Source organism: Nuphar pumila, chromosome 2, assembly GCF_984573655.1.
Source record: "Nuphar pumila chromosome 2, dmNupPumi1.hap1.1, whole genome shotgun sequence".
Taxonomy (NCBI): Eukaryota; Viridiplantae; Streptophyta; class Magnoliopsida; order Nymphaeales; family Nymphaeaceae; genus Nuphar; species Nuphar pumila.
In genome coordinates, this window is record NC_143250.1 from 133,043,727 (window position 1) to 133,069,375 (window position 25,649).

The 25,649-nt window shown below is 37.1% G+C and overlaps 2 protein-coding genes across 2 annotated transcripts in view; both read right to left on the reverse strand.

Annotated features, from left to right (window-relative positions):
- Positions 1 to 16,048, reverse strand: part of TSK (tetratricopeptide repeat (TPR)-containing protein) — an 85,166-nt gene extending 69,118 nt beyond the window's left edge. Inside the window, exons 1-9 of the mRNA XM_089993315.1 lie at positions 15,637 to 16,048; positions 13,922 to 14,722; positions 7,549 to 7,725; positions 7,279 to 7,370; positions 6,110 to 6,208; positions 5,880 to 6,030; positions 5,546 to 5,669; positions 5,424 to 5,467; positions 3,732 to 3,983 (exon numbers count right to left, since the gene is read on the reverse strand). Coding sequence (XP_089849441.1) covers positions 3,732 to 3,983; positions 5,424 to 5,467; positions 5,546 to 5,669; positions 5,880 to 6,030; positions 6,110 to 6,208; positions 7,279 to 7,370; positions 7,549 to 7,725; positions 13,922 to 14,722; positions 15,637 to 15,909 — 2,013 coding nt within the window. The 5' untranslated portion in view covers positions 15,910 to 16,048. The remainder of the gene's footprint in view (positions 1 to 3,731; positions 3,984 to 5,423; positions 5,468 to 5,545; positions 5,670 to 5,879; positions 6,031 to 6,109; positions 6,209 to 7,278; positions 7,371 to 7,548; positions 7,726 to 13,921; positions 14,723 to 15,636) is intronic.
- A 6,889-nt stretch (positions 16,049 to 22,937) lies between these two features.
- Positions 22,938 to 25,649, reverse strand: part of LOC149847150 (uncharacterized) — a 45,484-nt gene continuing 42,772 nt past the window's right edge. Inside the window, exons 4-6 of the mRNA XM_089996845.1 lie at positions 23,637 to 23,740; positions 23,454 to 23,508; positions 22,938 to 23,363 (exon numbers count right to left, since the gene is read on the reverse strand). Coding sequence (XP_089852971.1) covers positions 23,234 to 23,363; positions 23,454 to 23,508; positions 23,637 to 23,740 — 289 coding nt within the window. The 3' untranslated portion in view covers positions 22,938 to 23,233. The remainder of the gene's footprint in view (positions 23,364 to 23,453; positions 23,509 to 23,636; positions 23,741 to 25,649) is intronic.

The window sequence follows — 25,649 nt, forward strand, 5'->3', positions numbered from 1 at the left end:
TGAGTGATTAGGGCAATTTTTTTTCCCAAATCACTCCTCTCCTGCGCAGCCCTCTCCTCCCGACGCCACCTCCGAAGCTCCTCCTCTCACTCATTGCAGGTACGTCCCTCTCGCTCTTTGCTTGTGTCGGCAGGGGAGGGGCCGAGCCCCCTGCACCCTCTCTTGCTCTCGTTGGGTCGGCAGGGGACCCCCCCCCCCGTGACCTCTCTTTCTCTCATTGGGTCGACAGAGGAGGGGCTGAGCCCCCCTATGCCCTCTCTTGCTCTCATTGGGTCGGCAGGAGAGCGGTCGAGCCCCCCCCCCCCCCGGTGCCCTCTCTTTCTCTCGTTGGGTCGGCAGCGGAGGGGCCGAGCCCCCCTCTCGCTCTCTTGTTGGGTCAGCAGGGGAGGGGCTGAGCCCCCCCTGCTCCCTCTGTTTTCGACAAGGGAGGGGGTCGAGCCCCCGTCCCTACTCACTGTTTTTGGCAGGGAAGGGGCTGAGTCCCTCCATGTTTTTGGGAGGGGAGGGGCAGATCCTCCCTCATTGGTGATTTTATATCAAGATAATATCAGTCTGTATAATTGATTTAAAATTTTGAATGTATTTTTTTCATATTTTCAGGATAAAAATGACGAATAAAGGGAAAGGACTTGCGTCATTCCCATCCCAACATGTGAGTTCTGCTGCTAGTTTTGCTGATAGTTGCAGTGGGATTGATGATGTGGGGTTACTATGGGTACATGTAGATAAACTTACAAAAACCGGAGAAAGAGGTGGTAGAAACAAGATATTTCGATGGAAGCTCTGCGAAAGAGATTTTTTGGGTCTTACACAAGAGTGAAGGCTCATTTTTTGAAGATACCAGGACATGGCATTTCAGCTTGCAGAAAAGTTGATGAGGCAATGCGAAGACAATATAAAAAAATACAAAAAGAATATGAGAAGAGAAAGGCAATGGTTGATTCTTGTGCAGTTAGTGTGTCATTTGCAAGCCACCAAGAAGATGCTGAAAAAAAAAAAAGTCAATGTAGGAGGTAGAGGAACGATACAAGCATCATTTAATACATATGGAAGAGAAGAATTGGATAGAAAAGTTGGGAGGTATTTTTATTCTGGTTCACTCCCATTTAATGCGGCTAGAAATCCTTATTGAAATGAATTAGTAACATCCTTGGCAAATTGTAATTTGAGTGGTTATGTGCCTCCAAGTTAAGAAAAAATACGAACCACACTTCTTGCAGAAGAGAGGGCAAATGTAAAGAGGTTGCTGAAGATTAAAAAATATTCATGGGAGCAAAATGGAGTTTCTATTGTGTCTGATGGATGGACAGATATTCAAAGGCGTCAATTAATTAATTTCATTACTTGTTCGCTTAGTGGCCCAATATTCTTGAAAGGAGTTGATGCATCTGGGGAATATAAAAATGCAGAGTATTTGAAGGGATTGTTTATAGAAGTGATAAAAGAAGTGGGTGATCAGAAAGCGGTACAAATCATTACAGACAACGCCCCAGTTTGTAAAAGTGCAGCGTTGAGTTTAGAGAGTGAGTACCCTCATATTTTTTGGACTCCCTGAGTAGCACACAGCTTAAATCTAGCCCTAAACAGCATCTGCAACCCCAAAGAAGAAGAAAATTCACAAGCATATGCTTTATGTTCATGGATTGAAGATTTAGAAATAAATGTCAAAAGCATTAGAAATTTTTTTGTTAACCACCATCGTGCTAATGCTATATTTAATAGGCATTCTGATTTGAAATTGTTGAAGGTCGCTAAAACACGTTTTGCGTCCATCATTGTGATGATGAAGAGGATTAAAAGAGTGAAGAATGTTTTGATTAACATGGTGACTGGTGAAAATTGGACATTCTATCGTGTTGATGATGATATTAAGGCTCAAAAAATTAAAAATTCATTCTTGATGATGAGTTTTGGGACAGAGTGGTATACTTCCTTCAATTTACACAACCTATTTGGGAAATGTTAAGAGAAGTTGATAAGGATGAGCACATGCTTCACAGAGTTTATGAAATGTGGGATAATAGGATTGAAAAAATACAAGTTATAGTTTTCAAGCATGAAGAAAAAAATCATGCATTGGATGATTCAAATTTTTTTAATCATATTCATTCAATTTTAGTCAGAAGATGGGATAAGAGCAACACTCATTTACATTGCATGGCACATTGTCTTAATCCAAAATATTATGCAAATAAGTAGCGGGCTGGTGGTATTGGTCGTGTCCCTCCAAATTTAGACCCAGAGCTATCAAGATATAGAAATATGTGTATGACAAGACTTTTTCCAGATGCATATCTTCTACATCAAGTCACACAAGAGTTTGGAAAATTTTCATCTTCGAGATTATATGGACCGGCATTATTCGCGAGAAAAGAAGATAATATAGATCCTATCACATGATGGTCAACATTTAGATCAGAAACACCTCTTCTCCAACGTCTTGCATTAAGATTGCTATCGCAGCCTGCTAGTTCATCTTGTTGTGAAAGAAATTGGAGGACCTGTTCTCAAATCCACAACATGAAGAGAAACAAACTCACCAGTAAGCGTGCAGAGGATTTAGTATATGTTCATTTAAATCTTCGATTACTTTCGCGAAGAAATGATGAATACAAGTACTAATTTGCTCTCTTAGTTATTTGATTATTTCTTAGTTTACATTTAAATATACTTGTATTGTATTTAACATTTTCAAATTGGGTTTGTAACGCAGACAAAGAACATCTAAATTTTGGAATGTAAACCCAGACGAGTGTGACTTCGAGGGAGAGCATGATTTCAACATAACAAACATGGATTTAGCTGAGCCCAGTATTCCTTCTAATGATGCATTTGATGATGAAGAAGAAAATTATTAACATCCATTACTTCATCAGGGTATACTTTGGTATGTAATTTAGTTCTTTTATGCTTTACTTATTTAATTGATATTTAGGTCGATTTATGTAATTGCTTTACTTATTTGATTGATAATTTGATATTTAGGTATTGTTGCATACATGATGAATGATATTATGACAATGTTAACTGCTAAATGTTAAACTGTTAAAACTTCAAAATTATATATATATATATAATTACATTTTTGCCCCTGCCGCACCCCCGCACCCGGGTTTTTTGGAAGTGCCGCATCCCCGCACCCATGTGACATAGCATGAAAGAAGCCAAAATGCGAGAATATAGGGAGAATAAAATTTTGTATTCGTTATATTGAACAAGATAAAAAAAAACACATATATATAGTGGTGTACACGGTTGTTACAATCCCATAATAGGGATAACTGACTACATGATATAATCCCATGAATTAAGGGATAAAAAAACTACCTATTTTACATAACAATAAGGCAATGCCTATAGTAGGGATTCTTTCCTTTTAACGCCTATCGTAGGCATTCGTTCCTTTTACCCTTCTTATTTTGGATGGGAGATTTAAATTTAAAAGAAAATCAAACTTTTAAGCAGAACGATCACAACAGGTATGTGACTGCATGGCTATAACTTCCTTGATGTGTTTACAAGGGTCTAAATGGCTTTTAAACTTCTCCAGAAGTGATTATCTAATACAGTCATTATTTGAAAATATATGGAGAAATGAAGCCGGAAAGACCTTGTCCTGCAAGTTGCAAAACCAAATAACTTGGTTACTACTTTCACCTTTTATCTTGGTCATATGAATGAATAAAGTTCAACTAGTTAGGTTAATCCGCTAATGAAAATGTTAAACTTACATAATTTCTGTTGTTGGATGTCAGCAGATCAAATTGTCCATCATTTTGTCTGGAGAGAATATTTCCAGATGTGGAGCCATTGGATACAAAATGGATGGTACTTGTGGTTTCCCCAGCACCCACTTCTCTGCGGCTGATTCCATTTGCAGAAGTGGATCTGCAATTGTCAGATTTATAGGAAGAAATTGATTCATCGTGAAAGGACTCGCATACACTGTCAATATCTTTCTGGGCATCAGGATGTGATGTTGACTGCCAAAACCAAGAAAAAAAATTGTAACTGGTGAGGATATATCTCTCAATGGTTGTACCAACAAAAATCAAGCCCAAACTTCAACTATAAAAGCAATAAAGCAGGAATTAGTGTAAAGCATAGTCACAAATATTGGTATCAGCTATATCTCGGCAAGGCTATTTCTTGCGATATTATAGGTTTCATGATAAATCTTGGGCTTCAAAAATATAAAAAAATAACAAAAATAAGTAAGAAAATATCATGTTACGACAAAAAAATATAAATAATAAAAGAAATAAGTAAAACTGTAAAAGAAAGAAGAGATTTAAAATGTAAAAAATAAATTAAAAAAAGTAAAACTAATATAATATCTGATCATATCACAAGAATATTGTGACACTCGTGATAATATCGTGATATTATCAAATTGGCGATATTTTACCGATTTTATTGTTTGCTGAATTTACAGCAATAATCTGTGACTACAGTGTAAAGACTATGATTAAGAAAATATTCTGATATCGGCACTGAATTTACGTTCTAGAAAGGCTTAGGGCCTTAGGCCTCCTTCGGAAAGAGGTGTGGGCTTCACTTCACACCAAAGAGGCATAAGCCTCTAAAAAGGGCATTATAGGTGTATGCCTTTAACGGCCTTTAATGTAAAGATAGTTAAAGAAGCAAGTTTGTTTGCATTCTACACAGTGTCATAGGGACATGCTATTTTGATGGTGTGTCCCTGATGACACGAGCAGACACAGACACCAACATGTATTTCAATGTTTTTATATTATTTTAATGTTTTCAAGTATTATTTCAATAAAAGATGTATTTTTAATATTAAAAAACAAAAAAATAGTTTTTTGTTGATTTAAAATTAAAATTTGTCTCATCATGTCCTCTTTTCCAAAAAAAATGAATTTTTGAGTCAAACCCATGTTATGTGTCCTCATGTCTAAGTTTCTTTGTGACAGATTCCAAAATATAGTTGGCAGACTGTTATGAATGACATTTAAGGGGTGTTTGCCTCACACAGAAGGGAACTCTGCACCGCCTTCCTCGCAGAGTCCCCTTCCAAGGTAAACGATCCCCCTACACGGGAAGTGTTACCGTGGTAAAGGGGATGGGGGTTAGTGTTGATTTTGGCCCCCACTTTTCCTTGTTTGCATGCGCCTGTGGGCCTCACAGAAAAGGAATGGGGTTTCATGCCATTCTGTGGAACCCCCTCCCCCTTTCCATGACAGGCAAACGCACCCTTATATGAATTGCAAGTTCGTCAACACACTTCCAAATTGGATATTGCACCAAGTTCAAATTGTGTAAGATCTAGCTGCACAAGCAGCTTCAGAGGTCTGAACCATAGAAATTCAGTTTATCAATGTAAGAAAAGGAAAGAAATAATTATTTCATGAATAAAAAAAAGAAAGATCCAGTATAGCATTGCATAAAGCCTCATTTACCTTGACAGTTCCACAAGCATCATTGGGAGAATGACATTTCATGCCTGCAATACTAGAAACTGATAAATCCAGAAATGGAGGAAAGGTTCATCAATAAGTCATTAAACCCCAGGAGAACAGACCTTTAGAAGTAGCAATATTTGAAGTTAGATGGCCACATGATTTCTTCCTAGAACAATCCTTTTCATCACTCCCAGAATCTTCATCATCGGAAATGACAACACGAACTCTTTTACGAAGACCCAACTGTTGATCATCAGTAGATCGATTTAAATCAACAGAAAGATTTTCTACTACAATACTAGGAAACTGAGCTTTCTCAGTGTGAGAATCCAGTTGCAACATTTTTTTCTGGGATAACTTCTTGCTCGACTTGAGAAAGGAAGATAAAGGGAGGTCATCACCAATCTCTTTGCGGTCATCAAGTGGATCTGAGACAGAAGAAAGAGGTTTTACATGGTTCTGGGATGAAACATCTCCATCTGATCCCATATTAGACAAGCAACCACCAGTTTCAGTTTCAGAGCAACATTCAGTCCCTAGGATATTGCATTCAACTGCATCTTCCTGTAGCCTCTTTAAATTTTCAATGTCAAACTGTAATTTTCTGCAAACAATAAATCCATATAAGATAGAATCCTTGAATGAAAAGTTTAAGTACCACATACGAATATCCATTCACTAACCTGGCCTTTTGAACATCATCAAATCTAATCATATAACTGTAATGCATATTATCAAGAGCTAAAATCTGTTCATCAAGTAAATTTCCTTGAATTGCAATTCTGCAGCAAAAAAAATAGTATACTTGAAAATCAAGAAACAATTGGTACCCAAACAATACAAAATAGCAAGGTTGCAAGTATCGCATCATTACCCGTATCGGTCGGGCCCAAAAATAAGATATGTATAGTATCATAAAATATCATAATCTTTTAATAATTTTTTTCCAAAAAATAAGAAAAAGTAACAAAATTTCTAAAAAATCATAACACATGAAAGAATGATGAATTTTACATAATACAATCATAAAACCATGTATGAAGCATTTATGTCTCTATGAGTTGTATAAGGCATCAAAAATAATGCAAAATATTAAATATCTTGCAATCACAAGATTCATACTTCCATATTACATAAACAAAAATATTATTGCAATAGATGCACTCGATTTTCAATCAGTTTTCATTCATTACTAGAGTGTCCAATTGTGATGCCGGATCATTTGATGTCATCTTTGTTGGAGTATGGAGCTTGATTTCTACCTTCATATAAATCCCTAATTTTTGCGGTCCAACTTCGTGGTAAGTTGATAGGGGGTTGTAAGGTGGTGGTTTGGAGCGTGAGCCCCGAGGCGAAATTTTTTTGAGGGTAATTTTGTAATTTTACTAATAGTAGAGATTTTTTACCTTAACCTACTTTGAGTGAAAAAATGGTGGAAATGCACTCTTACTTGAGAAAACTGTAAAAGCTCTCTCCCTTGCACACGAATTGGCCCCCAAATCGCTCTCAGAACTCCTAGGGTGTGTGGATACCCCTCTAATGGCCTCTATACAAACGAGAAAGTCGGTCCTCAAGATGTCTTTAAAACCTAAAAAAAATATGATTCAGCCCTTTTTAAAGTGCATTGAAGGTGTATCGTACGATACAATACAAGGTTGTATCGCATGATACATACAACACACACTCGTATCGCAATATGATACAAGTGTGCATTGTATCATTTTTTCCATAGTAATGATGCTTACGGTATGATACTTACAACATTGCAAAATAGTTTAAGAGGATGAGTAAACAAAAGCAAATAATGATTAGTGTACATATAAAAGCACAAGGACAATATTTTGGTAGTTGCCTGTAACCCTCTTCAAATGCATCTAGTGCACCTGCCCAGTCACCATCAGAATCCAAAGCAGCACCAATGTTGATTTTTGCTAATGCTTGCCCCTGTAAAAATTATGTAATCCAACCCAACATCACGAACAGGGTTATCAAAGAAAGCAGGTGAGTGGATGACTGTCTCCAACCCAGGGAGATCGACAGCCGTGAATCTTTTATAATGGGATCCTTTAAGAATTTGGAATTTTTTAAGCATAACCCAATCTGAAGGAAAGTCATTACTTACTGGCAAGTTCCTAATAGATTTATAAACGTCCAGACTTCTCGTGTACCATTTGCATGCTTTGGTAAAGTTCCTGAGATTTTGGTATGACTCCCCAATAGCAAGAAACGAGTCAGCAAGCTTTTCCTTGTCACACAGTTCTCTTGACACTCTTTTCTTCCTTTTTGCAAATTCCCAATGCTAGAATGCCAGAACAAGTTAACAGCAATAACTAAATGTACAATATCGTACTCAAAAGAGAAAAACAAGCCTAATATAGTAAAAATTAATAGATGCAACCAGATAGGATTATAAAAAATGGTTCCTCTACAAACATTTGGTCCCTTTTGTATTAATTCACATACAAGCAGCCTTGAGTTATCCTGACCAGAAGAGTAGCTAAAAAATCTAATAAGAATAAATCCAGATTACAGCATCATCAAATAGAATCCAGTAATCAATTCTTGACTGTAAAAAGTTCCACTTATTTTGCAACCTTTGACTGATAAAAAAATAAATTATTAAATGATCTTCATAGATACAATGTAACAGTAGTGACAAATATTCAAATATTACTGAAAATAATGTTGTGACATTTGCCAAACATTAAACTACTGATTGAGAATACCAAACCATTGTCAAAAGTGCACATATCACACTTTTTTGTGATATGTTTTATTTTATCTGCAAAATCTCAGAAAAATAAGTTCTTCCCTTTAAGTGTTTACCTGTTTTCAATACCTTTATCCTTTTTAATATAGTTTATATTGAAAGAAAGCAACGAACAAGGAGAGAGAGGCTCTGAGGGCTGCAGAGAAAACCCAATTAAAGGTCTGTGTGTTTTGCTTCTCATTAAGTAGGCTTCGGTACAGTGATTAGGGTACGAAAATACCCATTACATGTTATACAAATATTACAACAAGACATTAATGAGCATGTGTTAATAAACAAGATAAATTGGGTCTGGATCCGAATGATGTCTTTTCACCCTCCCTCAAGGTGTACATGGTTTTGAACCATGAACAACTTGCCTTTTAACATCCAAAATATGTCCTTGATAAGTCCTTTTGTAAACAAGTCAGCAACTTGATCAGCAGTCTGAACGTATTCTGGATCAATTTCCTTTTCTTCGACCTTCTGTCTTACAAATGTTGATTAATTTCAATATGTTTGGCACGATTGTGGTAGATGGGATTAAATGACATGTTGATGGCATTTTGATTGTCACACAAGAGAACGCTTTTGAAAATCGGTTCTCCTACTTCTGTCAACAGATGTTTGATCCATGTTACTTCAGCTTTAGTTGCTGCCATTGATCTATATTCTGCTTCTGTGCTCGACCTCGCTATGGCTTTTTACTTCTTATTGTTCCAGGAGACAAGATTTAGGCCAATAAAAATACAGTATCCTGAAACTGATCTACGCTCATCTGGATCTTCTGCCCAATCTGCATCTGTGTAAGTAAAAAGCTCATGCATGTGATGGCTATGCATACTCTTTCTGTATTGAAGATCATCTCCAATAGTTCCCTTCAAATATCGAAGAATGCGTTTAACAGCTTCCATATGCCCAATATGTGGTTCATGCATGAACTAAGATACCTGAATGACAGAATAGGCAATGTCAGGCCAAGTGAAGGTAAGATATTGAAGCATTACTACTATCCTGCGATATCTTGTAGGGTCCTCATACAGATCTCCATCTTGGGAACTGAGTTTCTGATGAAGTACACTAGGTGTGCTTATAGCCTTGCAATCAGTCATACCTGCCTTGCTAAGAACATCAACGGTATACTTATGTTGAGTGTCATGCCTTCAGCAGTCCTGTCAACTTCTACTCCAAGAAAGTATCGCAGTTTACCAAGATCCTTCATCTTGAATCTATGATTCAGAAGTTCTTTAACCTGTTCAATATGTTCATTAGAGTTACCTGTAATGATAATGTCATCAACATATATCAATAACATGGTAACTACATCTTTGCATTTGAATATGAAAAGAGAATGGTCGAGAAGAGACCGAATAAAGCCATATTTTTCTACTTCAAGCGAAAAACTGTCAAACCAAGATCGAGATTCATGCTTCAGACCATATATAGCTCTCTTTAACTTGCACACATATTCTTTAGAGTTTCCTTCTGCATACCCAATGGGTTGCTCCATGTATACTTCCTCCTTTAGAGTTCCATATAGAAACGCATTTTTCACATCCAGTTGACTGAGAGTCCATTGGTGTTCAACAGCCAATGATAGTATGATGCGGATAGTGCCCATTTTCACGACCGGACTGAAAATCTCATCATAATCTTGTCATTGCTCCTGTGTGAAGCCTTTAGCAACCAGCCTAGCCTGGTATCGTTCGATAGTCACATCCGGCTTATACTTTATCTTATACACCCACTTTGAGCCAACCACATTTCAATCATGTGGTCTAGGAACAATATCGCAAGTCCCACATTCATGAAGGGTCTCTATTTCTTCGTTCATAGCTTCAATCCATCTCTTAGAATTTATTGCATGATAAAATGATGTGGGTTAATCCTCCTTGCCCAAAGAGGCTAAGAAGAGTTGGAAATCCATTGTAAAATTCTCATAACTAACCCACCTATCAATAGGATGTCGAGATCGGGTAGACCTTCTGTGAACAGGTGATTGAATGGAAACAGGGGGATTCTGCTCCTGATTAGAGCTGAGGGGTATCTCCTTCTCACGTCGAGAGTAAACAATGCCTTTATATCTTTCTAGAGCCGATAGTAACTCAGAAATCACACTTTCCTGAGGTCTTTGCTCAGCAGTCGATACGTTTCCCTCATCTTTTTGATGACATTCAGAGGAACAAACATCATCAATACTAGAAAAGAGATTTGAGTTTAACCAAGGATGGTAAACTTTAATTTCAGGAGGAGTGATAGCATTATGACCAAAATTTGATTCGTCAAACACAACATTTCTGGATATTTTGATGTGCTTGTTTACGGGATCATAACATTTATAGCCTTTGTAATCATCAGCATACCCAACGAATCTGCACTTTAAGGCCTTATCCTGAAACTTATGCCGCATTGAACTGTCAACATGAACATAACATACACACCCGAATACACGCAAATCATGATAATTTGGATGCACACCATGCAAAGAGAAATAGGGTGATTTGTTTTCCAAGATGTTCATGGGCAATCGATTTATGACATAGACTGTTGTATGAAAGGCTTCTGTCCAGAAGGTAACTGGAAGATTACTATCATGCATCATGCTCATTGCACTCTCGACAATATGGCGATGCTTCTGTTCAGCAATCCCATTCTGTTGAGGTGTATGAGGGCAAGACACCTGCCTACTTATCACATTTGTCTGGAGGAAACTAATAAAGTCATTTGAAGAGAATCCACCCCCTCCATCACATTGGAAACAAATGATATTCTCAGATAATTGATTCTGAACAAAGGAATGAAAGTTCTGAAATAACTTAAAGGTTTCAGATTTATTTTTCATAAAGAAAATATGTGTGTATCCAGAATAGCTATCAACAAAGATGAGATAATATTTAGTGTCAGGCATGGAAGAAACTGGAGTCGAGCCCCAAACATCTGAACATATAATATTGAATGGTCTTGAAGCTCTTTTATTAATGGAATGAAAAGGAAGAACATGATTCTTACACTGAAGACAACTAGAACATTTTTTATTGTCGACACTTAAACTTAGACTTGACTTGGGAATAAGACTACTTGAAACAAGCTTATCAATAAAACGACTACTACAATGACCCAGACGACCATGCCAAAGATTTAGCTCAATACATTCAGAAAGATTAAAAACACTGTCAGGAGAAACTGAGGATGATGGTGTGAGCTTCAAGGTGGAATCAACAGACTAAATACCAGATGAAGGATTCTCTTGGAACACATACATATTCCCTTGCCGTTTTCCTTCAGCGAACGTTTCCCTCATGTGAAGGTCCTTAACACAAACAGAGAAATGAGTAAACTCGACTGAAGCATTAATGTCATCTACAAGCTTAGAGACAGAAACAATATTTTTCTTGATATTAGGAGCATGGATGACATTTGAAAGAGCAAGAGAAGAGTTGGACATAGGAATTACAGAGTTTCCAATGTGCGAAATATGGTGCTGAGACCCATCTCCATTGACTATACTATTTCTACCAACATAAGGAACAAGATTTAGGAGCTTACCAACATCATCAGTGACATGAGTGGATGCATCAGAATCAACATACCAAGTGTCTTGATCATTCTGTTTGATATTTAATTCAGCCAAAGCAGACAATAATAGTTCTTTGACTTCTCCACTATTTTTCAATGTATTTGTTCCCTTTCTTGTCTCCAATTGTTTTCCTCTATTTTGCAGGTTAAACCAGCAATTTGCCTTTATGTGTCCCCTTTTGTTGCAGAGAAAGCAAGTAGGTATTGTCCTTTGCAGATTAAGAGGCATACTGGTTGTAGGTAATATTCCACGAGCTCCTTGTCCATTCCTCTCTTGATTTCCTCTTTCTCTAGATTCATACCCGCCACGTCCTCGACCATAGGCGACTCCTGTGACAAGAACGTTGTGGGCTCCAACGGGGTTGTGATTACCTTCAGAGAATCCTTTCAAAGTCATCTCATAGTGTAAGAGCTTAGCACGAAGAACGTCAAATGTAGGTAAGTCTGGCAAACACAGAAAGGAAGTAACCATCATATGATAATCGGGTCCCAGCCCGCTCAAGGTTTGTTGCACCATATCTTTGTCGTTAACCGTGTATCCCACTATAGCCAACTGATATGTGATGGTTTTCATTTTGTTTAAGTACTCCATGACAGTTATGGAGTCCTTTCTCAGCATTTGAAATTCTTTCTTTAAAAATAAAAGTCTTGCCTGAGAAACTTGAAAGTACGTCTGAACGAGACGATGTCATAACTGCATAGTTGTGCAGTCATCAGGGATTGCCACAAGCACCTCCTGTGACAGGGTGGAAGTGATGTAGGCAACCAAAGCATGATCTCGCTTCATCCAGGATATATATTCTAGATGTCTGACAAAAGTAATAGAATTGTCACCCCCCCCCCCCCGGTCTCGCCATCTTGTGATATGAACTCTGGAGGAACAGAAACAGAGTCATCTAGATGCCCAGAAATATCCTGACTTCTTATGGATGGGATGATTTGTCTTTTCCAGATAAGAAAATTGGAGTTGTTTAGTTTTTCTGACACAAGTTGGCTAAGAAAGTACAGATTGAGAAGAAGAAAAAGAATCCATAGGTAATTGAAGGTGGAAGGAAAAGAATATTGGATTAGAACAAAAAATAGTCAAAAACAAAGGTCAAAACCAATACGTAATTTCAGAAAACTCAGAACTCGGATGCTTTTTTTTACAGCAGACCCGAGTCAGAAAACGAAGTTATGCAGTAAACTGATCTGGATAAAGATCAGTTAATGAGAAGCAAAACAGAAACATGTTATTTGGATATAACGTGTTTTTCCTTTTGAAAGATGCAAAGGGCTGAATCTAATTTTTGGATGAAACGATATTCTAAAATGTAAAGAAAAGAAATCTGATATTTTATTCAGATCAGAATTTGTCCTTACTTTTTCTGAAGAAGATGAGGAACAATTTATGAAGTCACACAAGAATTTGCTCTTGCGTGACCATATGGAATCATGTCAAACTGCGTGAAGGGGAAAAGTAAATGCAAAATAGAGAAGGTGCAGACTCTGATGACGATTAAAGGAAAGACGATGATGATTAATGGTGGGTGACGATTAAAAGTGAAAAGGGATTGACAAGATGCAGACCTTAAAGATAGGAAAAAAAATAGAAAAACAGAACACGTTAACTAAAAAAAATTATTCTGCAGAATGAGAGGAGTAGGAAAGCAACGAGGGAGGAGAGAACCTGGATCTGTTAATGAAAGGGTTACCTTGGAGGAAGACGTTGAAGAGAGAACCTGGAACTTGTAGATCTGATACCATGAAAGAAAGCAACGAACGAGGAGAGAGAGGCTCTGAGGGCTGCAGAGAAAACCCAATTAAAGGTCTGCGTTTTTTGCTTCTCATTAAGTAGGCTGCTGTACAGTGATTAGGGTACGAAAATACCCATTACATGTTATACAAATATTACAACATGCCATTAATGAGCATGTGTTAATAAACAAGATAAATTGGATCTAAGATCCAGACCCAGTCGTGAATGATGTATTTTCATATATTTCTTTAATTTGTTCATTTCTGGTGAGATTTTCCTAATAAAAACCCAAGAAAAATATTGGCAATAAAATGGGCTCTTAATTTCATCACAATGCATATCGACATATTGTTGAATGATGAAATTAGGTTTCACTAGCACAAGCATTAGTAAATCAAAGAACTGGCAATAATAAATGCTTAATGTGCTTACCTTTGGCCAATCCCGAAGCATGCTTGAAATCTCAATAAGACGATCAAGAGATGAATTCTGCTCTAACAAAATTTTTCTTTCACCTGCAGTTCCTTTAGCCACAACAGCATTCCTAGCCAGCTTCTTTAGATTTTGTTCTTCCTTTTTCAACTTATCCAACTCCTCAACTGCTCCTTTGATGGCATTTATGTTCTCATTAATCAGTTCAACCAATGCATCTTCATCTTCCATGGATTTTGCAATCTTCAGAGCCTTTTGATAGCAAACAATTGCTTCATCATACTTCTGCACTCTGTTATGCAGCTCTCCCAGATTAATAAACCCTTTTGCCTCACCTTCTGCATGTCCAATTCTACGACAGATCAAGATGTCCTTTTCAGTATGATCTTTGGCTTTATCCCACATCCTCAGCTCCATGTACAGGCGGCCCAAGTTATGATGCAACCTACTGCGTCCATCATCGTCCTCCTTCACCTCTTCCTCATCACAGATTTTTAAACCCTGAAGCAGAATTCTCTGGGCTTCATCCAGATTGTCAAGGTCCATCTCGAGCAAACCAAGGTTATTATAAGCATCAATAAATTCCTTAAGGAAGAAAGAGGACCTATGAGATGGAGGATTTTTTTTAAGAGTCCGAGCAAGTTCCATAGCTGACCTAAAATATTTCTTGGAGTTCCGCAAAGCATCATGATCCTTCTCAGATCTCAGAAATAGCTCATGGTACGTCCGACCAAGTTGTGTGCTTGCTCTTTGCTGCTCAATGAGATCGCCAGCTTTCTTGGCCAACTCGAAATGCTTTTTCTGCAAACAGTTGGACAATGAAATACCAAGAATCAGGACATCTCGTAATCATCATCGTCATCAAGCATTACCTCAGTTAGATGGGGTCAGCTCTATAAGCAGCGTTCCTTGTAGCACACAACTCATAACAGGATGCGAACAAATACAGTTTCCGAACATGAGTTAGCAGGGTAAAAGCTGGCAACAGAGAAAAACTAGGCCCTTATTCCTGTGAATATGAAATCGAAATTGAACGAAATTAAAGCTACAGGCATGTGGAGAAAGACTTCGGGAATTCAGGAACTGCAGGGAACCGTAAATATAGAGCTGACAAGCCTGGAACTTGCGGATTTCAAGTTTGAGACCTGCCAGTTAATCTAATATCCAGGTATCGCATCCGACCCACTTTATATTAAAAAATGATAGGACGATGGAAACTGCCTGTATAAATGGGCATCCGCAAGTGTCTCGTCATCTTCTTCATTAAGCATGGACTAAAGCAATGTAATGAACACAATACAACTAATCCGAGCCTATTGCACGGCGATCAATAGACAACTATCAAATGAATTTGACACGCATAAGACCCCGATAAATTGACTGGTTATCAACAAATGCAGAAGTATAACCACCCAAATAGCCATTTGCAAACGCACCCAGAGACTAGTTAGGAAACCAATGCGATCTACTAAAGTGCATCAAAATTTAACAGAATTCTCCATATAACAGTATTAAGATTTGCTATATGGATGTTACAATTCACCGAAAATCCTTCGCAGAATCGGCCCATAAATGAAGAACTTTCCGGAGGTTTTTTGAAGCAACAAACTGTTTAAGAAAACCGTAAATGACCAAAACCCCCTAATAGAAACCCGGAGAACAACAGATTCGAATTCAAAGAAAAATATTTGAGGGAGGGAACTAGAAGGAGCAACCTGATAAACGAGGGCATCCTCGAACCTCTCCAGCCGCAGGTAGACCTCGCCGAGGGACTGGCACGTTGGGACCAGGTGCTTCTCCGGCAAGTGCTTCACGGAGACGTCGAAATCTATGCGGAGCCACCGCAGGGCCTCGACGTACTCCCCCCGCCGCCTGAGGATATCGCCCATGACGTTCGCCCATCGGGCTTCTTCCCGCCTGTTTCCGGTGGCCAGTGCCTCCTTGTAGGCGTTCTTAGCCGATTTCAATTCGAGATCGTTCCGAGCCATTCAACCACTATGGAAATCGCTAAAATCTTTCAGATAGGTGGAAAGAGGGACTGAAAAAACTAGGATACAATCGATTTGCAGATCGTATGGGAGAAGGAAGACAGAAATTAGGGTTTGAAAATTGGAAAAGAGAAGAGAGAGAGAGAGAGAGAGAGCGGGAGTTTTTATTGGTTTTTATTGTTTCGAGACCCTCCCGCCAAGTTGAAAGTGGAATTGTAATTTGACGAGAATATAACGTTAAAAAAAATTTTATTTTATGCGAGGAGAGCATGTTTCTGTTTGGGAGACAGTAGGGCCCGGGTGAGAGAAGGGGAGCTAATAAATGCTAACTAGGTGTGGGGCCAGGCCAAAAGCCCTGTTCGGGTCGGCTTATTGGGAAAACCCTAGCCCACAACCTGCCTGTGGGTTTAATCGCGCCTGACCAGGCCTATATGGCTGTGTCATGTCAACTTGTGGCAAAACCTATGTTAGCCCAGTTCAGGTCGGGTTGGGCCCAGCTTGGACCTAATTTATTAGCCCATGGCGAGCTGGTCTGGCCTACCGCCAGCACAGCCCGATGCCCACCCCTAATGCTACCTGCTCCATTTATCCTTATTGATGTTTATGAATCAGGATTTGAAAGATCAGAAGGGTGATGAGAATGAAAAGAGATTAGGGATAGGCCTTTTTCAACTACCTCCACAGGAGGATTTAGTTGACTTGTTATATGTCACAAATCTCGTTGTGTTTTTTTTTTTTCTTCTGAAACTGAGAATCTAGCAATAAATAAAAATGTTTTGTTTCAAGAGTAAATATTTGATCAACTCTGACAAAATCATATTGACCCCGAATCGATTTTCAAAACGATTCAAAGAATCAGCCGATTCTTAGTCTGAGCCAGATAGGATTGAATGGGCCAATTTCAATCAACTTTTTATCTAATAGGTTATGAACTTATGTAACCTAGTCGGATTGCCTACGAGTGAAGTTGCAGTGAGTTGTGAGAGACTAAGGTGAGCTTTGAATGACAACTCCTCACCACTGCTGGGTGAGACTTTTCTTGTTTGGAGCAACCGGGTGCTACCCAAGGGTTCAGCTTGCTCCTCCTGAGTGAGTTGGGTTATTAGGCTTGCTTCTCTCTTGTCTCTACACTCCCCTTCAAGCTGCTAACATGCATGTATGCTCTCTCTCTCTCTCAACAGTCAATGTCTCAGTACAAAACATATAGCCCCAGAGGGTGAAGGTGCTGATCCCTTTATCTCAAGTTTGAATCTCATTATGTGTGCCGGAGCCTTAAAGGGCTTGGGTGTAGGTAAAAATAAATTGTAAAAATAAATTGTAAAAATAATTTTTCTCTTGGTAGAAAACATTCTTCCACCCCTCATCCTCCCCCTCAAGGGAGGAATGTTTCCTATCAAAAACTGTACTTTATATAAAAAGTCTCTTTTGTTTAGAAGGGTTGAAAAAAAAAATCTTGGTAGAAAACATTCCTCCAGACCCCCCCCCTCGAGGATTTTTCATTTTCCATCACTTTTCCTACATATTTCTCACTTTTAAATGTGCCAAATATTCATTTAGGTATTCTTCCAAATGTGCCAAATCAGTATGAAAAGTCCTTTCGATATAGCTGATTATAATCTGGATCTCAACAAAATCTAATGGAGAAAGTGAATACAATCCAAATATTCATTTAGATCTTTTTTTAAATCCAGGTCCCATGAAAAAGTATGTTTTTGGAGGAGAAATCCATGTCCAATAGTTGGGCAGAACTATTTTATAATTGTTTCGACCTAAACACTGGATCTGCTTCCGTGTGTGTGTGGACGTAAGACAAGCACAAAACTAGTATTTAAATGCAACCTTTCCTATTTTGATGCATTTCCTTTTTTATTAGTGCTATTTACTTGATAAAAAATATTTTAGATAATATATTTGCTACGCGTGTGGGTTCCAAATGCTCTAGTTGTAACTCATTGGGGAAGATCACTTTCACCAAATTTGACGCTATGGATGTGTTCAGCATGGTCAAAATTGTAAGAATTAACCCTTGGGTTGTATTTTTAAATGTAAAAGTATAATCTTTTGAGAGCTAAAAAAAGATACATTGTAGGCTATTGAATTTGGACTTTTGAATTTGAAAGAAAATAAAAAGTCAAACATATTTTTCAAAAAAGTAACTTTATGAATTGATCAAAATTACATTTTTTTACCTCAAAAAATAACATGTATATTTCTGGCTTAGTTGCTGGCTCTTGTATCCTTTTTTTCAACATGTCAAATTTTCAGGGAGTTGAAAAAAACCAATGGTAGTGTACCTAATTTTCAACTCTCAAAAAATCATTATCTAACCTTAAATTAGTTGTACTTAACATTATTAGCTCCATTCAATCTTGTTGAAATGATTAAAATACCCTTAAAAAATGGTGTCTTAAAAAATTATGGCTACTTTTTTGGGCATCATAGTTCTTTTGAATTTAGAGAAAAATAAAAAGTTAAATGCTTTTTGAAAAAGTAACAAAGTTATTTTTTTTACCTCAAAAGTACAAAGGCATTTAAACAAATGCAATTATTTTTGTAGCATTCTAGTTATTTCAATAAAGTTGAATGCATCTACTGTTAGGGGTATACCCGACCCGATGTCCCAAACAGATTTTACTTAAACCAAATCAATATTGGTGGATCTTTGTGTTGGGGTCGAGTTCAAAATATAGACCCATAGTGAAAATGTGTCGGCTCTTGAGTAGTCTAAATGAAGACATGAGCCCGAATATACCCAACCCAATTATGTACCAAGACCCAAGTGGTTCTCCATATTTGAAAACTAAACTGACATGAACCCGACCCACTTATATACCCAAACTGACCCGTACCCAACCCAATTATATACCTGAACCGACTTGTATCCGAACCTGCTTCATACCTGATCCATCTGAAAATTTCTAATTGGTAAATATTATATATTGAATTAAATGTTTAAAGATATTGATGAACTTTAATTAATAATCCAAACTTTAATTCATTTTTTCGTATACTTCTTATTGCCCTTTTGTCGTGAAACTTGTGGGTTGAAGTGAATCCCAGAGTAATACTAGAGAACTCATTGAATTTGATACATTTTGAATATGATATATTATTATTTTTTTAACTTAAAATCTTTAGTTGGCATGGATACATTCATTTTATATTCACATTTTGACATTATTTAGAATAGTTATTGAGCTTGTATTTCATTACCATATAATATTTTTAATAAACAATTGATTTAATTAATTTACATAATTTTTATTGGTGCATAATGAGGTCTAGAATACCAATCATATGAAGACCTGAGCTGAAACTGAAGCCCGTTAAGACCTAAATCGTTAATACTCGAACCTGTTAACCTATATGGGTCTACTTTTTTCCAGTCATACTCAGACCCGAACCCGACCCAAAACAAAAGGTTCTGCTAAAAACTCAACCCAATATATACCCGAACCCGTTAACCCATATGGGTCAATAGTTTCTAGTTGTACCCGAACCTAAATTAGATTGGTCCAGGTTTGGGTCTTACTTTTAGACCCAATTTAGAATCATGTTTTTTATCTACTATTAAATACAACTAGTTTAATGTTAAATAAACTCTATATATGTAGTAGAGTGTATCATCAAACACGCAAAATGTTCGACCAACTTTGAACTCATATGCATTCAATGGCGGAGCCAAGAGTTTTTCGTTGGGTGGGCAGACTTTGGGTTTTGGGGACAATGCTATGGTCTTGAAGGACGATCCAATTGTTCGAACCAGAGGCGGAGCAAGAAATTTTTAACTGGAGGCACAGTCGTTCATGCAGAGATAAAACTTAAATAAGCATTTTGATGCTTTTGGTTGTCATTTGACAGTGTTTTGTTTGTTGATTTCACTAATCTCAGACTGGGCCTGGACCGAAATTTGCAGTGTTTTTCGTGGATTTAGGCTCTGTTTGAGAGCCTTGCACTGAGATGGAAACACCATGTCCATGTGCTGCCAAAATATGGTTTTGCCAAAATGTGGCGTCTGAGGATGGAGTTGCCAAAAGCATCCTTTGATGAATGTTCTTGAAATGTGATGTTGGGGCTGCCAAGTCCATTTCCAATGGAGTGTTTTGTGTTTTGAGAACACTGCAGCTCCCAAACAGCAGAGAGCATGAGAACAAGAAGGAAGCCACAATATAGCCCCTATTGACTGTCACACGGCTGTTGCTGTTTCTTTAAGACAACTGGGGCACGTAAGGCTGGGTGGTCGTGTCCTCAATTTGAAGCTTTACATCGCAGAGAGGTGGCCTCATTAAGTGACCTGGTTCTTGGTGAGGGTTCCTTTGTCATAAAAAAATGCTCTTAAATAGAGCTTTAATGTGTGAAATGGCTGAGTCTAGTTGCTATGATGTCCAGACAAGATAGCTGACATTCACGTTAATAGATAGTTTAGAGACAAACCACAAGTAGAGCTTGGCTAGTTTTATGGACAAATACAGTTTGGATTGGGCATGGTTTCTTCTGTATTTGGGAGGTAGGCCTCGGAGGCTATTGAAGAATTGTAAAAGTGAAAGGTCTTCCACTATTTTCATGTTTTATTTCCCTTTTTTCAGGATTTTTTGATGAAGTAAATCTTTAATTTATTTCAAGATGTTCCCTTGACGAGAAAATCCTGATACTGAGATTTGTGATATTAGCTGTGCTTCACATTTTAGGTCTTGGTGCACGTCTTTTTCGAAGTTACACGAATCTCCTGCATTGGACTGCTTGACAAAACCCAGACAACATCAAGTTGGGATGCAGAGATCCATTTTTTTTTTTTGGTTTCTAATTCTGGGGTGGGCGACCGCCCACCCATGCCCACCCCTGGCTCAGCCACTGTATGCATTGTTGATCGCGTGTGTGATCTGCAATGCATTTTTTTAAGCTCAGAAACCCTTTAACGGCAGTCGCGGCGGTTAGCAACCACCACTAAAAATCCTAAAATAGGGCGCGCGGCTGCATGTGGTTCAACACCGGACGGGTTTGACAATACCCGCTCTTATATATATATATATAGAGAGAGATAGATAGATAGATAGATAGATAGATAAATAAGGAATGGATAGGTGCCAATGCTTTTTGTGCCTACCAAGCTTGGATAAGGTTTTCTGGTTGTTTTTAAAAAATCTAACCCCATAGATGTGTTCTACATTATAGATTTGCAAGGAAATCACACTTGGATCATGGTTAAAAAAAAAAATAAGCAATGAATATTTTTTAAAATTGTAGGTCGCTGATTTTTGAATCTTATAAAAACCTAGCTTGGTGTTGGAATGAGACGATCCAAAAGTCAATCCCCACAAAATAAGCATGTAGATCACATCTGGATGGTCAGATTTTAGAAAAAAATAAAAACCATCTTTCCAATTCTTGGTATATATATATATATATATATATATATATATATTATAAAGGTTAAAAAGCTAAAGTTGGAACCACGAGAGTAGTGAACATTTCCCCTAAAATTCTCTCTTTTCTTTAGCATTCAATTCTAACCTGGGAGGAGATGCACTTAATTAGATAAAAAATGTTTTCTTATTGACAAGTTGCTTCTTTTTTGTCATATCACCCTTTCGTATCTGATTTGCACCCGTACGTCGATTGAGAGGATCCACTTATAGTACTAATGATAATGGTATAAACTAACGGAAGGTTTCAATTCCATGTATTTTAGGCTTTATTTTGGAGCTAGATTTGAGTGAGATGCCAGGGGAGATGGATCTTCACTAAATCCCCTACACTCGCCGTTATTCGGGTTCCAGGATTTAAGAGATGAAAAGGTAATTTGACCTTCCATATCCAAATTTCAAGTGGATATTTGAGAGGATGTAGTTGACAAATCCCCTCCCATCGCCCCTCTCGCTTCCATCGCAATACGAACTCCCAAACAGAGTCATTCTTAACGATATGAAGATATTATTATCATTCGCAGAATTTCATTTTCTTTTCAACTCTCGTGTATAGTTTGATATTCCCTTTGTTTCATTCCAATGCATATAAAAAAGCATTTTAGCTATACAAGAAAATCTCAACCCCTTGCACGTTCATGGCTCTGATTAACATCAATGGTAGCTGTAGCCTTTTTTTCATAATGCAATATTCTCACCAAAGTGGCTAGTTGTCTGGGTGCACATCTCCGCCCCCCACCCCCACCCCCGCTCTGTCTTTTTATCTATCTATGTTAACCATGAAATGAATTGATTCAGTTACACCATTTTAATGAAGGGAATTGGAAGCAATCTGTATCAAAGCTGCTCTCCCTAATTGGCTAACCAAAGATATAGAAGGGCGGGCTCATGAAAAGCTGAATCTTTCAAATATGTGGTTCTGAAGTGTTGTTCTATTCAAATAGATAGACTTTTCTCTGCTTTCTTGCCCTTCATTTTTAAGCCTCCGTTAAAAAAAAAACTAATGTTTTTTGACGCAGCCGCATGGTGAGCGTAAAACAAACCATAGTTATTGGAAGGTTCTAAATACATGGAGAAGCTAGCTTCAAAAGCATAAAACTTCTCATTTTCCTGAAAGAAGAAAAAGCTTTGGGTAACCCACTTCTGGAATATGGAGTACTCGATTCCCTTTAGTAAGAAGCCCGCTTCCTCCTCGTTTACGAAATCGATTCCCTTTCGCTTTCTTAACGTTTTCCACTCGCTTCTTGTTACTTTACATTCGCTTCCTCCTGTTTTTTTGTATTAGAAAATTAGAATTTTTATTATATAAAGAAAATCAAATAGATAAAGACATGCCAAAATATGCCTCATTTTCAGAACAAGTGCGTGTGCACGCAAGCGCACATACACACCCAGTGTTGTTGCCTTCCATAGCCTTTCACAGCCATTAACATGTTTGCCAAAAATTCTCATCCCCTTGGATCCAACCCAGTTTTACAGGACTCTTAACCATATTCACAAGCCAACATACAAGCAACTTATTATTTGCATGAACGTGCATGCCTAAAAATCGACAAATACCAAGATTCTACCATATCGAACTTACACATAAAGGAACAAACTACATTTGAATGCTGATATGAAAGTTTTGTAAAAATAAACTCGAGAACAGACCATACACATAGGATGATCATGATTGATAAAATTTGTACTTGTAGCTTAATACATGTTAGGCAGAGGGAAACTTTCATAGCCTAAAAGAGTAAATATACTCAGGGTTAAACAATAATCAATATTGACAATGATTCATATTACAAATTGTGCATACATGGTACTGGAATAGGATTACCAAAAAATGCTGAGGTTATATTTGCACCTTTGCATATCTTTGAAGAAATCAACCTCTTCTTTATTCCTATTTATCAACTACCCTTTTTAGACATAACTTTCCGTGGTGGTGTACTTGCAGCAGCATCAGCAACAACTCCTGATAGTTTACTGCTATCTTCGACACTATTGATTGATTCAATAAAGTATTTTGTGCAGGGCCACCTAAATGAAGTTATTGTGTGAGCAGTTAGATTCACTGAAGCTGGTAGATGTTAAAGCTTGATATAGGCAACTAAAGTTCCTTGTGTTTACCGGCTTGATTTTATCATTTCATCATCTATAGATGTTTCTTTTTCAAATACATTTGCTGCAGCAAATATAAAGGAAAAACCACTACATTAGTAAATGATAAAAAAAAAAATGGTGGGGAAAGGGCGTATTGGAACAAAACGAAAGCTCTAAAAGCCAGAAGGAAATTTAAGGCATGTAGCTCACCTCCGTTTGGAGTCTTCTTGGAGAAGTACTTGGCCTTTATCCGTCTGGCATACTCTGCTTTATACCTATTATACTTCTCCATGCGCTCAGCAACATCACAATCACTGATACAGAACACGTGGCATTAGTCATTTACACACTAGAATTAACATAGAAAAAGCAAAATAAATTTTCAACTGATCATATTGTATTACCATACGAGGCATGGAAAAGCCAAAAGAAGGTTGTTGAAAAATATTTCAGGAAAATTGTCAATCTGAAAGAAGTATGAAGTCTGACTAGATGATAAAAAATAAACAAATGAACCAACACTTCACCTTCTTGTTATACTAGTTATGCAAAATGGTTTTGGCAGAAAGTACTATATATGAGACATGGACAAGCCAAAAAAGGCTGTCAACATATTTCATGGAAATAGACAGCATAAAAGCGAAGAACATGTATGAATCACTGTCACCGATGTCACTGATATTTTCAAAATATATCGACATTTTCAGCTAGACTGATAATATTGGCAAAATATCACCAAAATGGAAACATCATGATATTTTTGTCATATTTTTTTAATTCTCATTTTTATGAATTTTAAGTTCCATTTTTCCATTTTTTGGTTTATTTTGTATTTTAAAAACTTTTAAACTTGTTTCTTTTTTTTTTGCAAGGAAAATAATAACAAATCTATTTTTTCCCTATCTTTCTTATTATTACTTATATTTTCTCAATTTTTAAAGCTTCTGAGATTTTTCTGAGAAAAATCATTTTTGAAAATATCTCCGAGAAATTACCTTGAATTATACAGGTGACTGGTATGAATGAAGGCTTCAACCAATCAGATATGCTGTTTGTCTGGCTATACACAGAGGATACATATTGATCACATGCTACTTGAGGAATGCAGCATAAACATATTTATTTTTCAGCAGAAAAGAACTCCTATATTGAAATCTAAAAGTAAAAAGATATATGACAAAAATGCAAGACAAAAGAGCCCCACAAAAGTACGCAAATCCAGAATTAATTATGAAGGAAACACAATAAATGATAGAATTGAAATATGGAAGGCAATAAAGAAGATAGTAATGAAGATGATGGAACTAAAGGTACAATTCTCGCCTTCTCACCTCCTTCCGAGTAATATCTTTGCTGTCAATATTACAATAGAATATCAGGTTCTTGAAACCATTGTCTTTCATTCATCTTTCAAGCAGACTGGCTTTGCAGGGAAATAGGTAAGGAAGATCATGAACCTTTTTAATATTTCTAATATACACAATAATATAATGCAGTTGTTAAGATTAATGTAATATATATAATATAATAATATATATTATATATATTGAAAATATATATATAGTATATATATGGGAGTCAAGTCAAACTAGCTTTGACTTGCTACTAACTCCCAACGGCTAGAATTGGGAGCTCTCTCCCATATGTGAGAAGTCTTCCCTTCTTTATTTCACTTATCTCCTTCTCTTCTCTACCTTTCTCTATAAATATGGGTTGGTGGGTGACTTTGTAATATAAGAGAGTGATGGGTAGTATTAGGGTTGTGTATTATTTTTCTTTGACGGCATTGTAGGGAGGCTTGAATGTAATTTTATTTTGTATTTCTTTTAATGGCCATTATAAATAAAATTATTTATTTACATTTTGATGTGTCTTTTAATTCTTAAGTTTGTTGATTAAATGTATAATGTTTTGAGTAGATCATCATGGAGTAAATTTGAATCCCCACCATTTAGTGACATGGTATCAGAGCAAGGCATCGGCCTTGGAAATGATTCGTATTAATAAATAAAATGAATTCAAAGATTTCGCATTTCGGTATGTATCTTTGGCTTCTTTTTTATATGTATGGCAAGTTTTAAAAAGGAGTTATCTTAAAAATAAATATTTTTGTGAAGTACGTGAAAATTGTGGTGTTTTGATATGTCTTAAATTATGGATACGTGTAGCGAAAAACTATATTTTGAATATGCTTTTACACACTCATTTCATTTGATCAAAAAT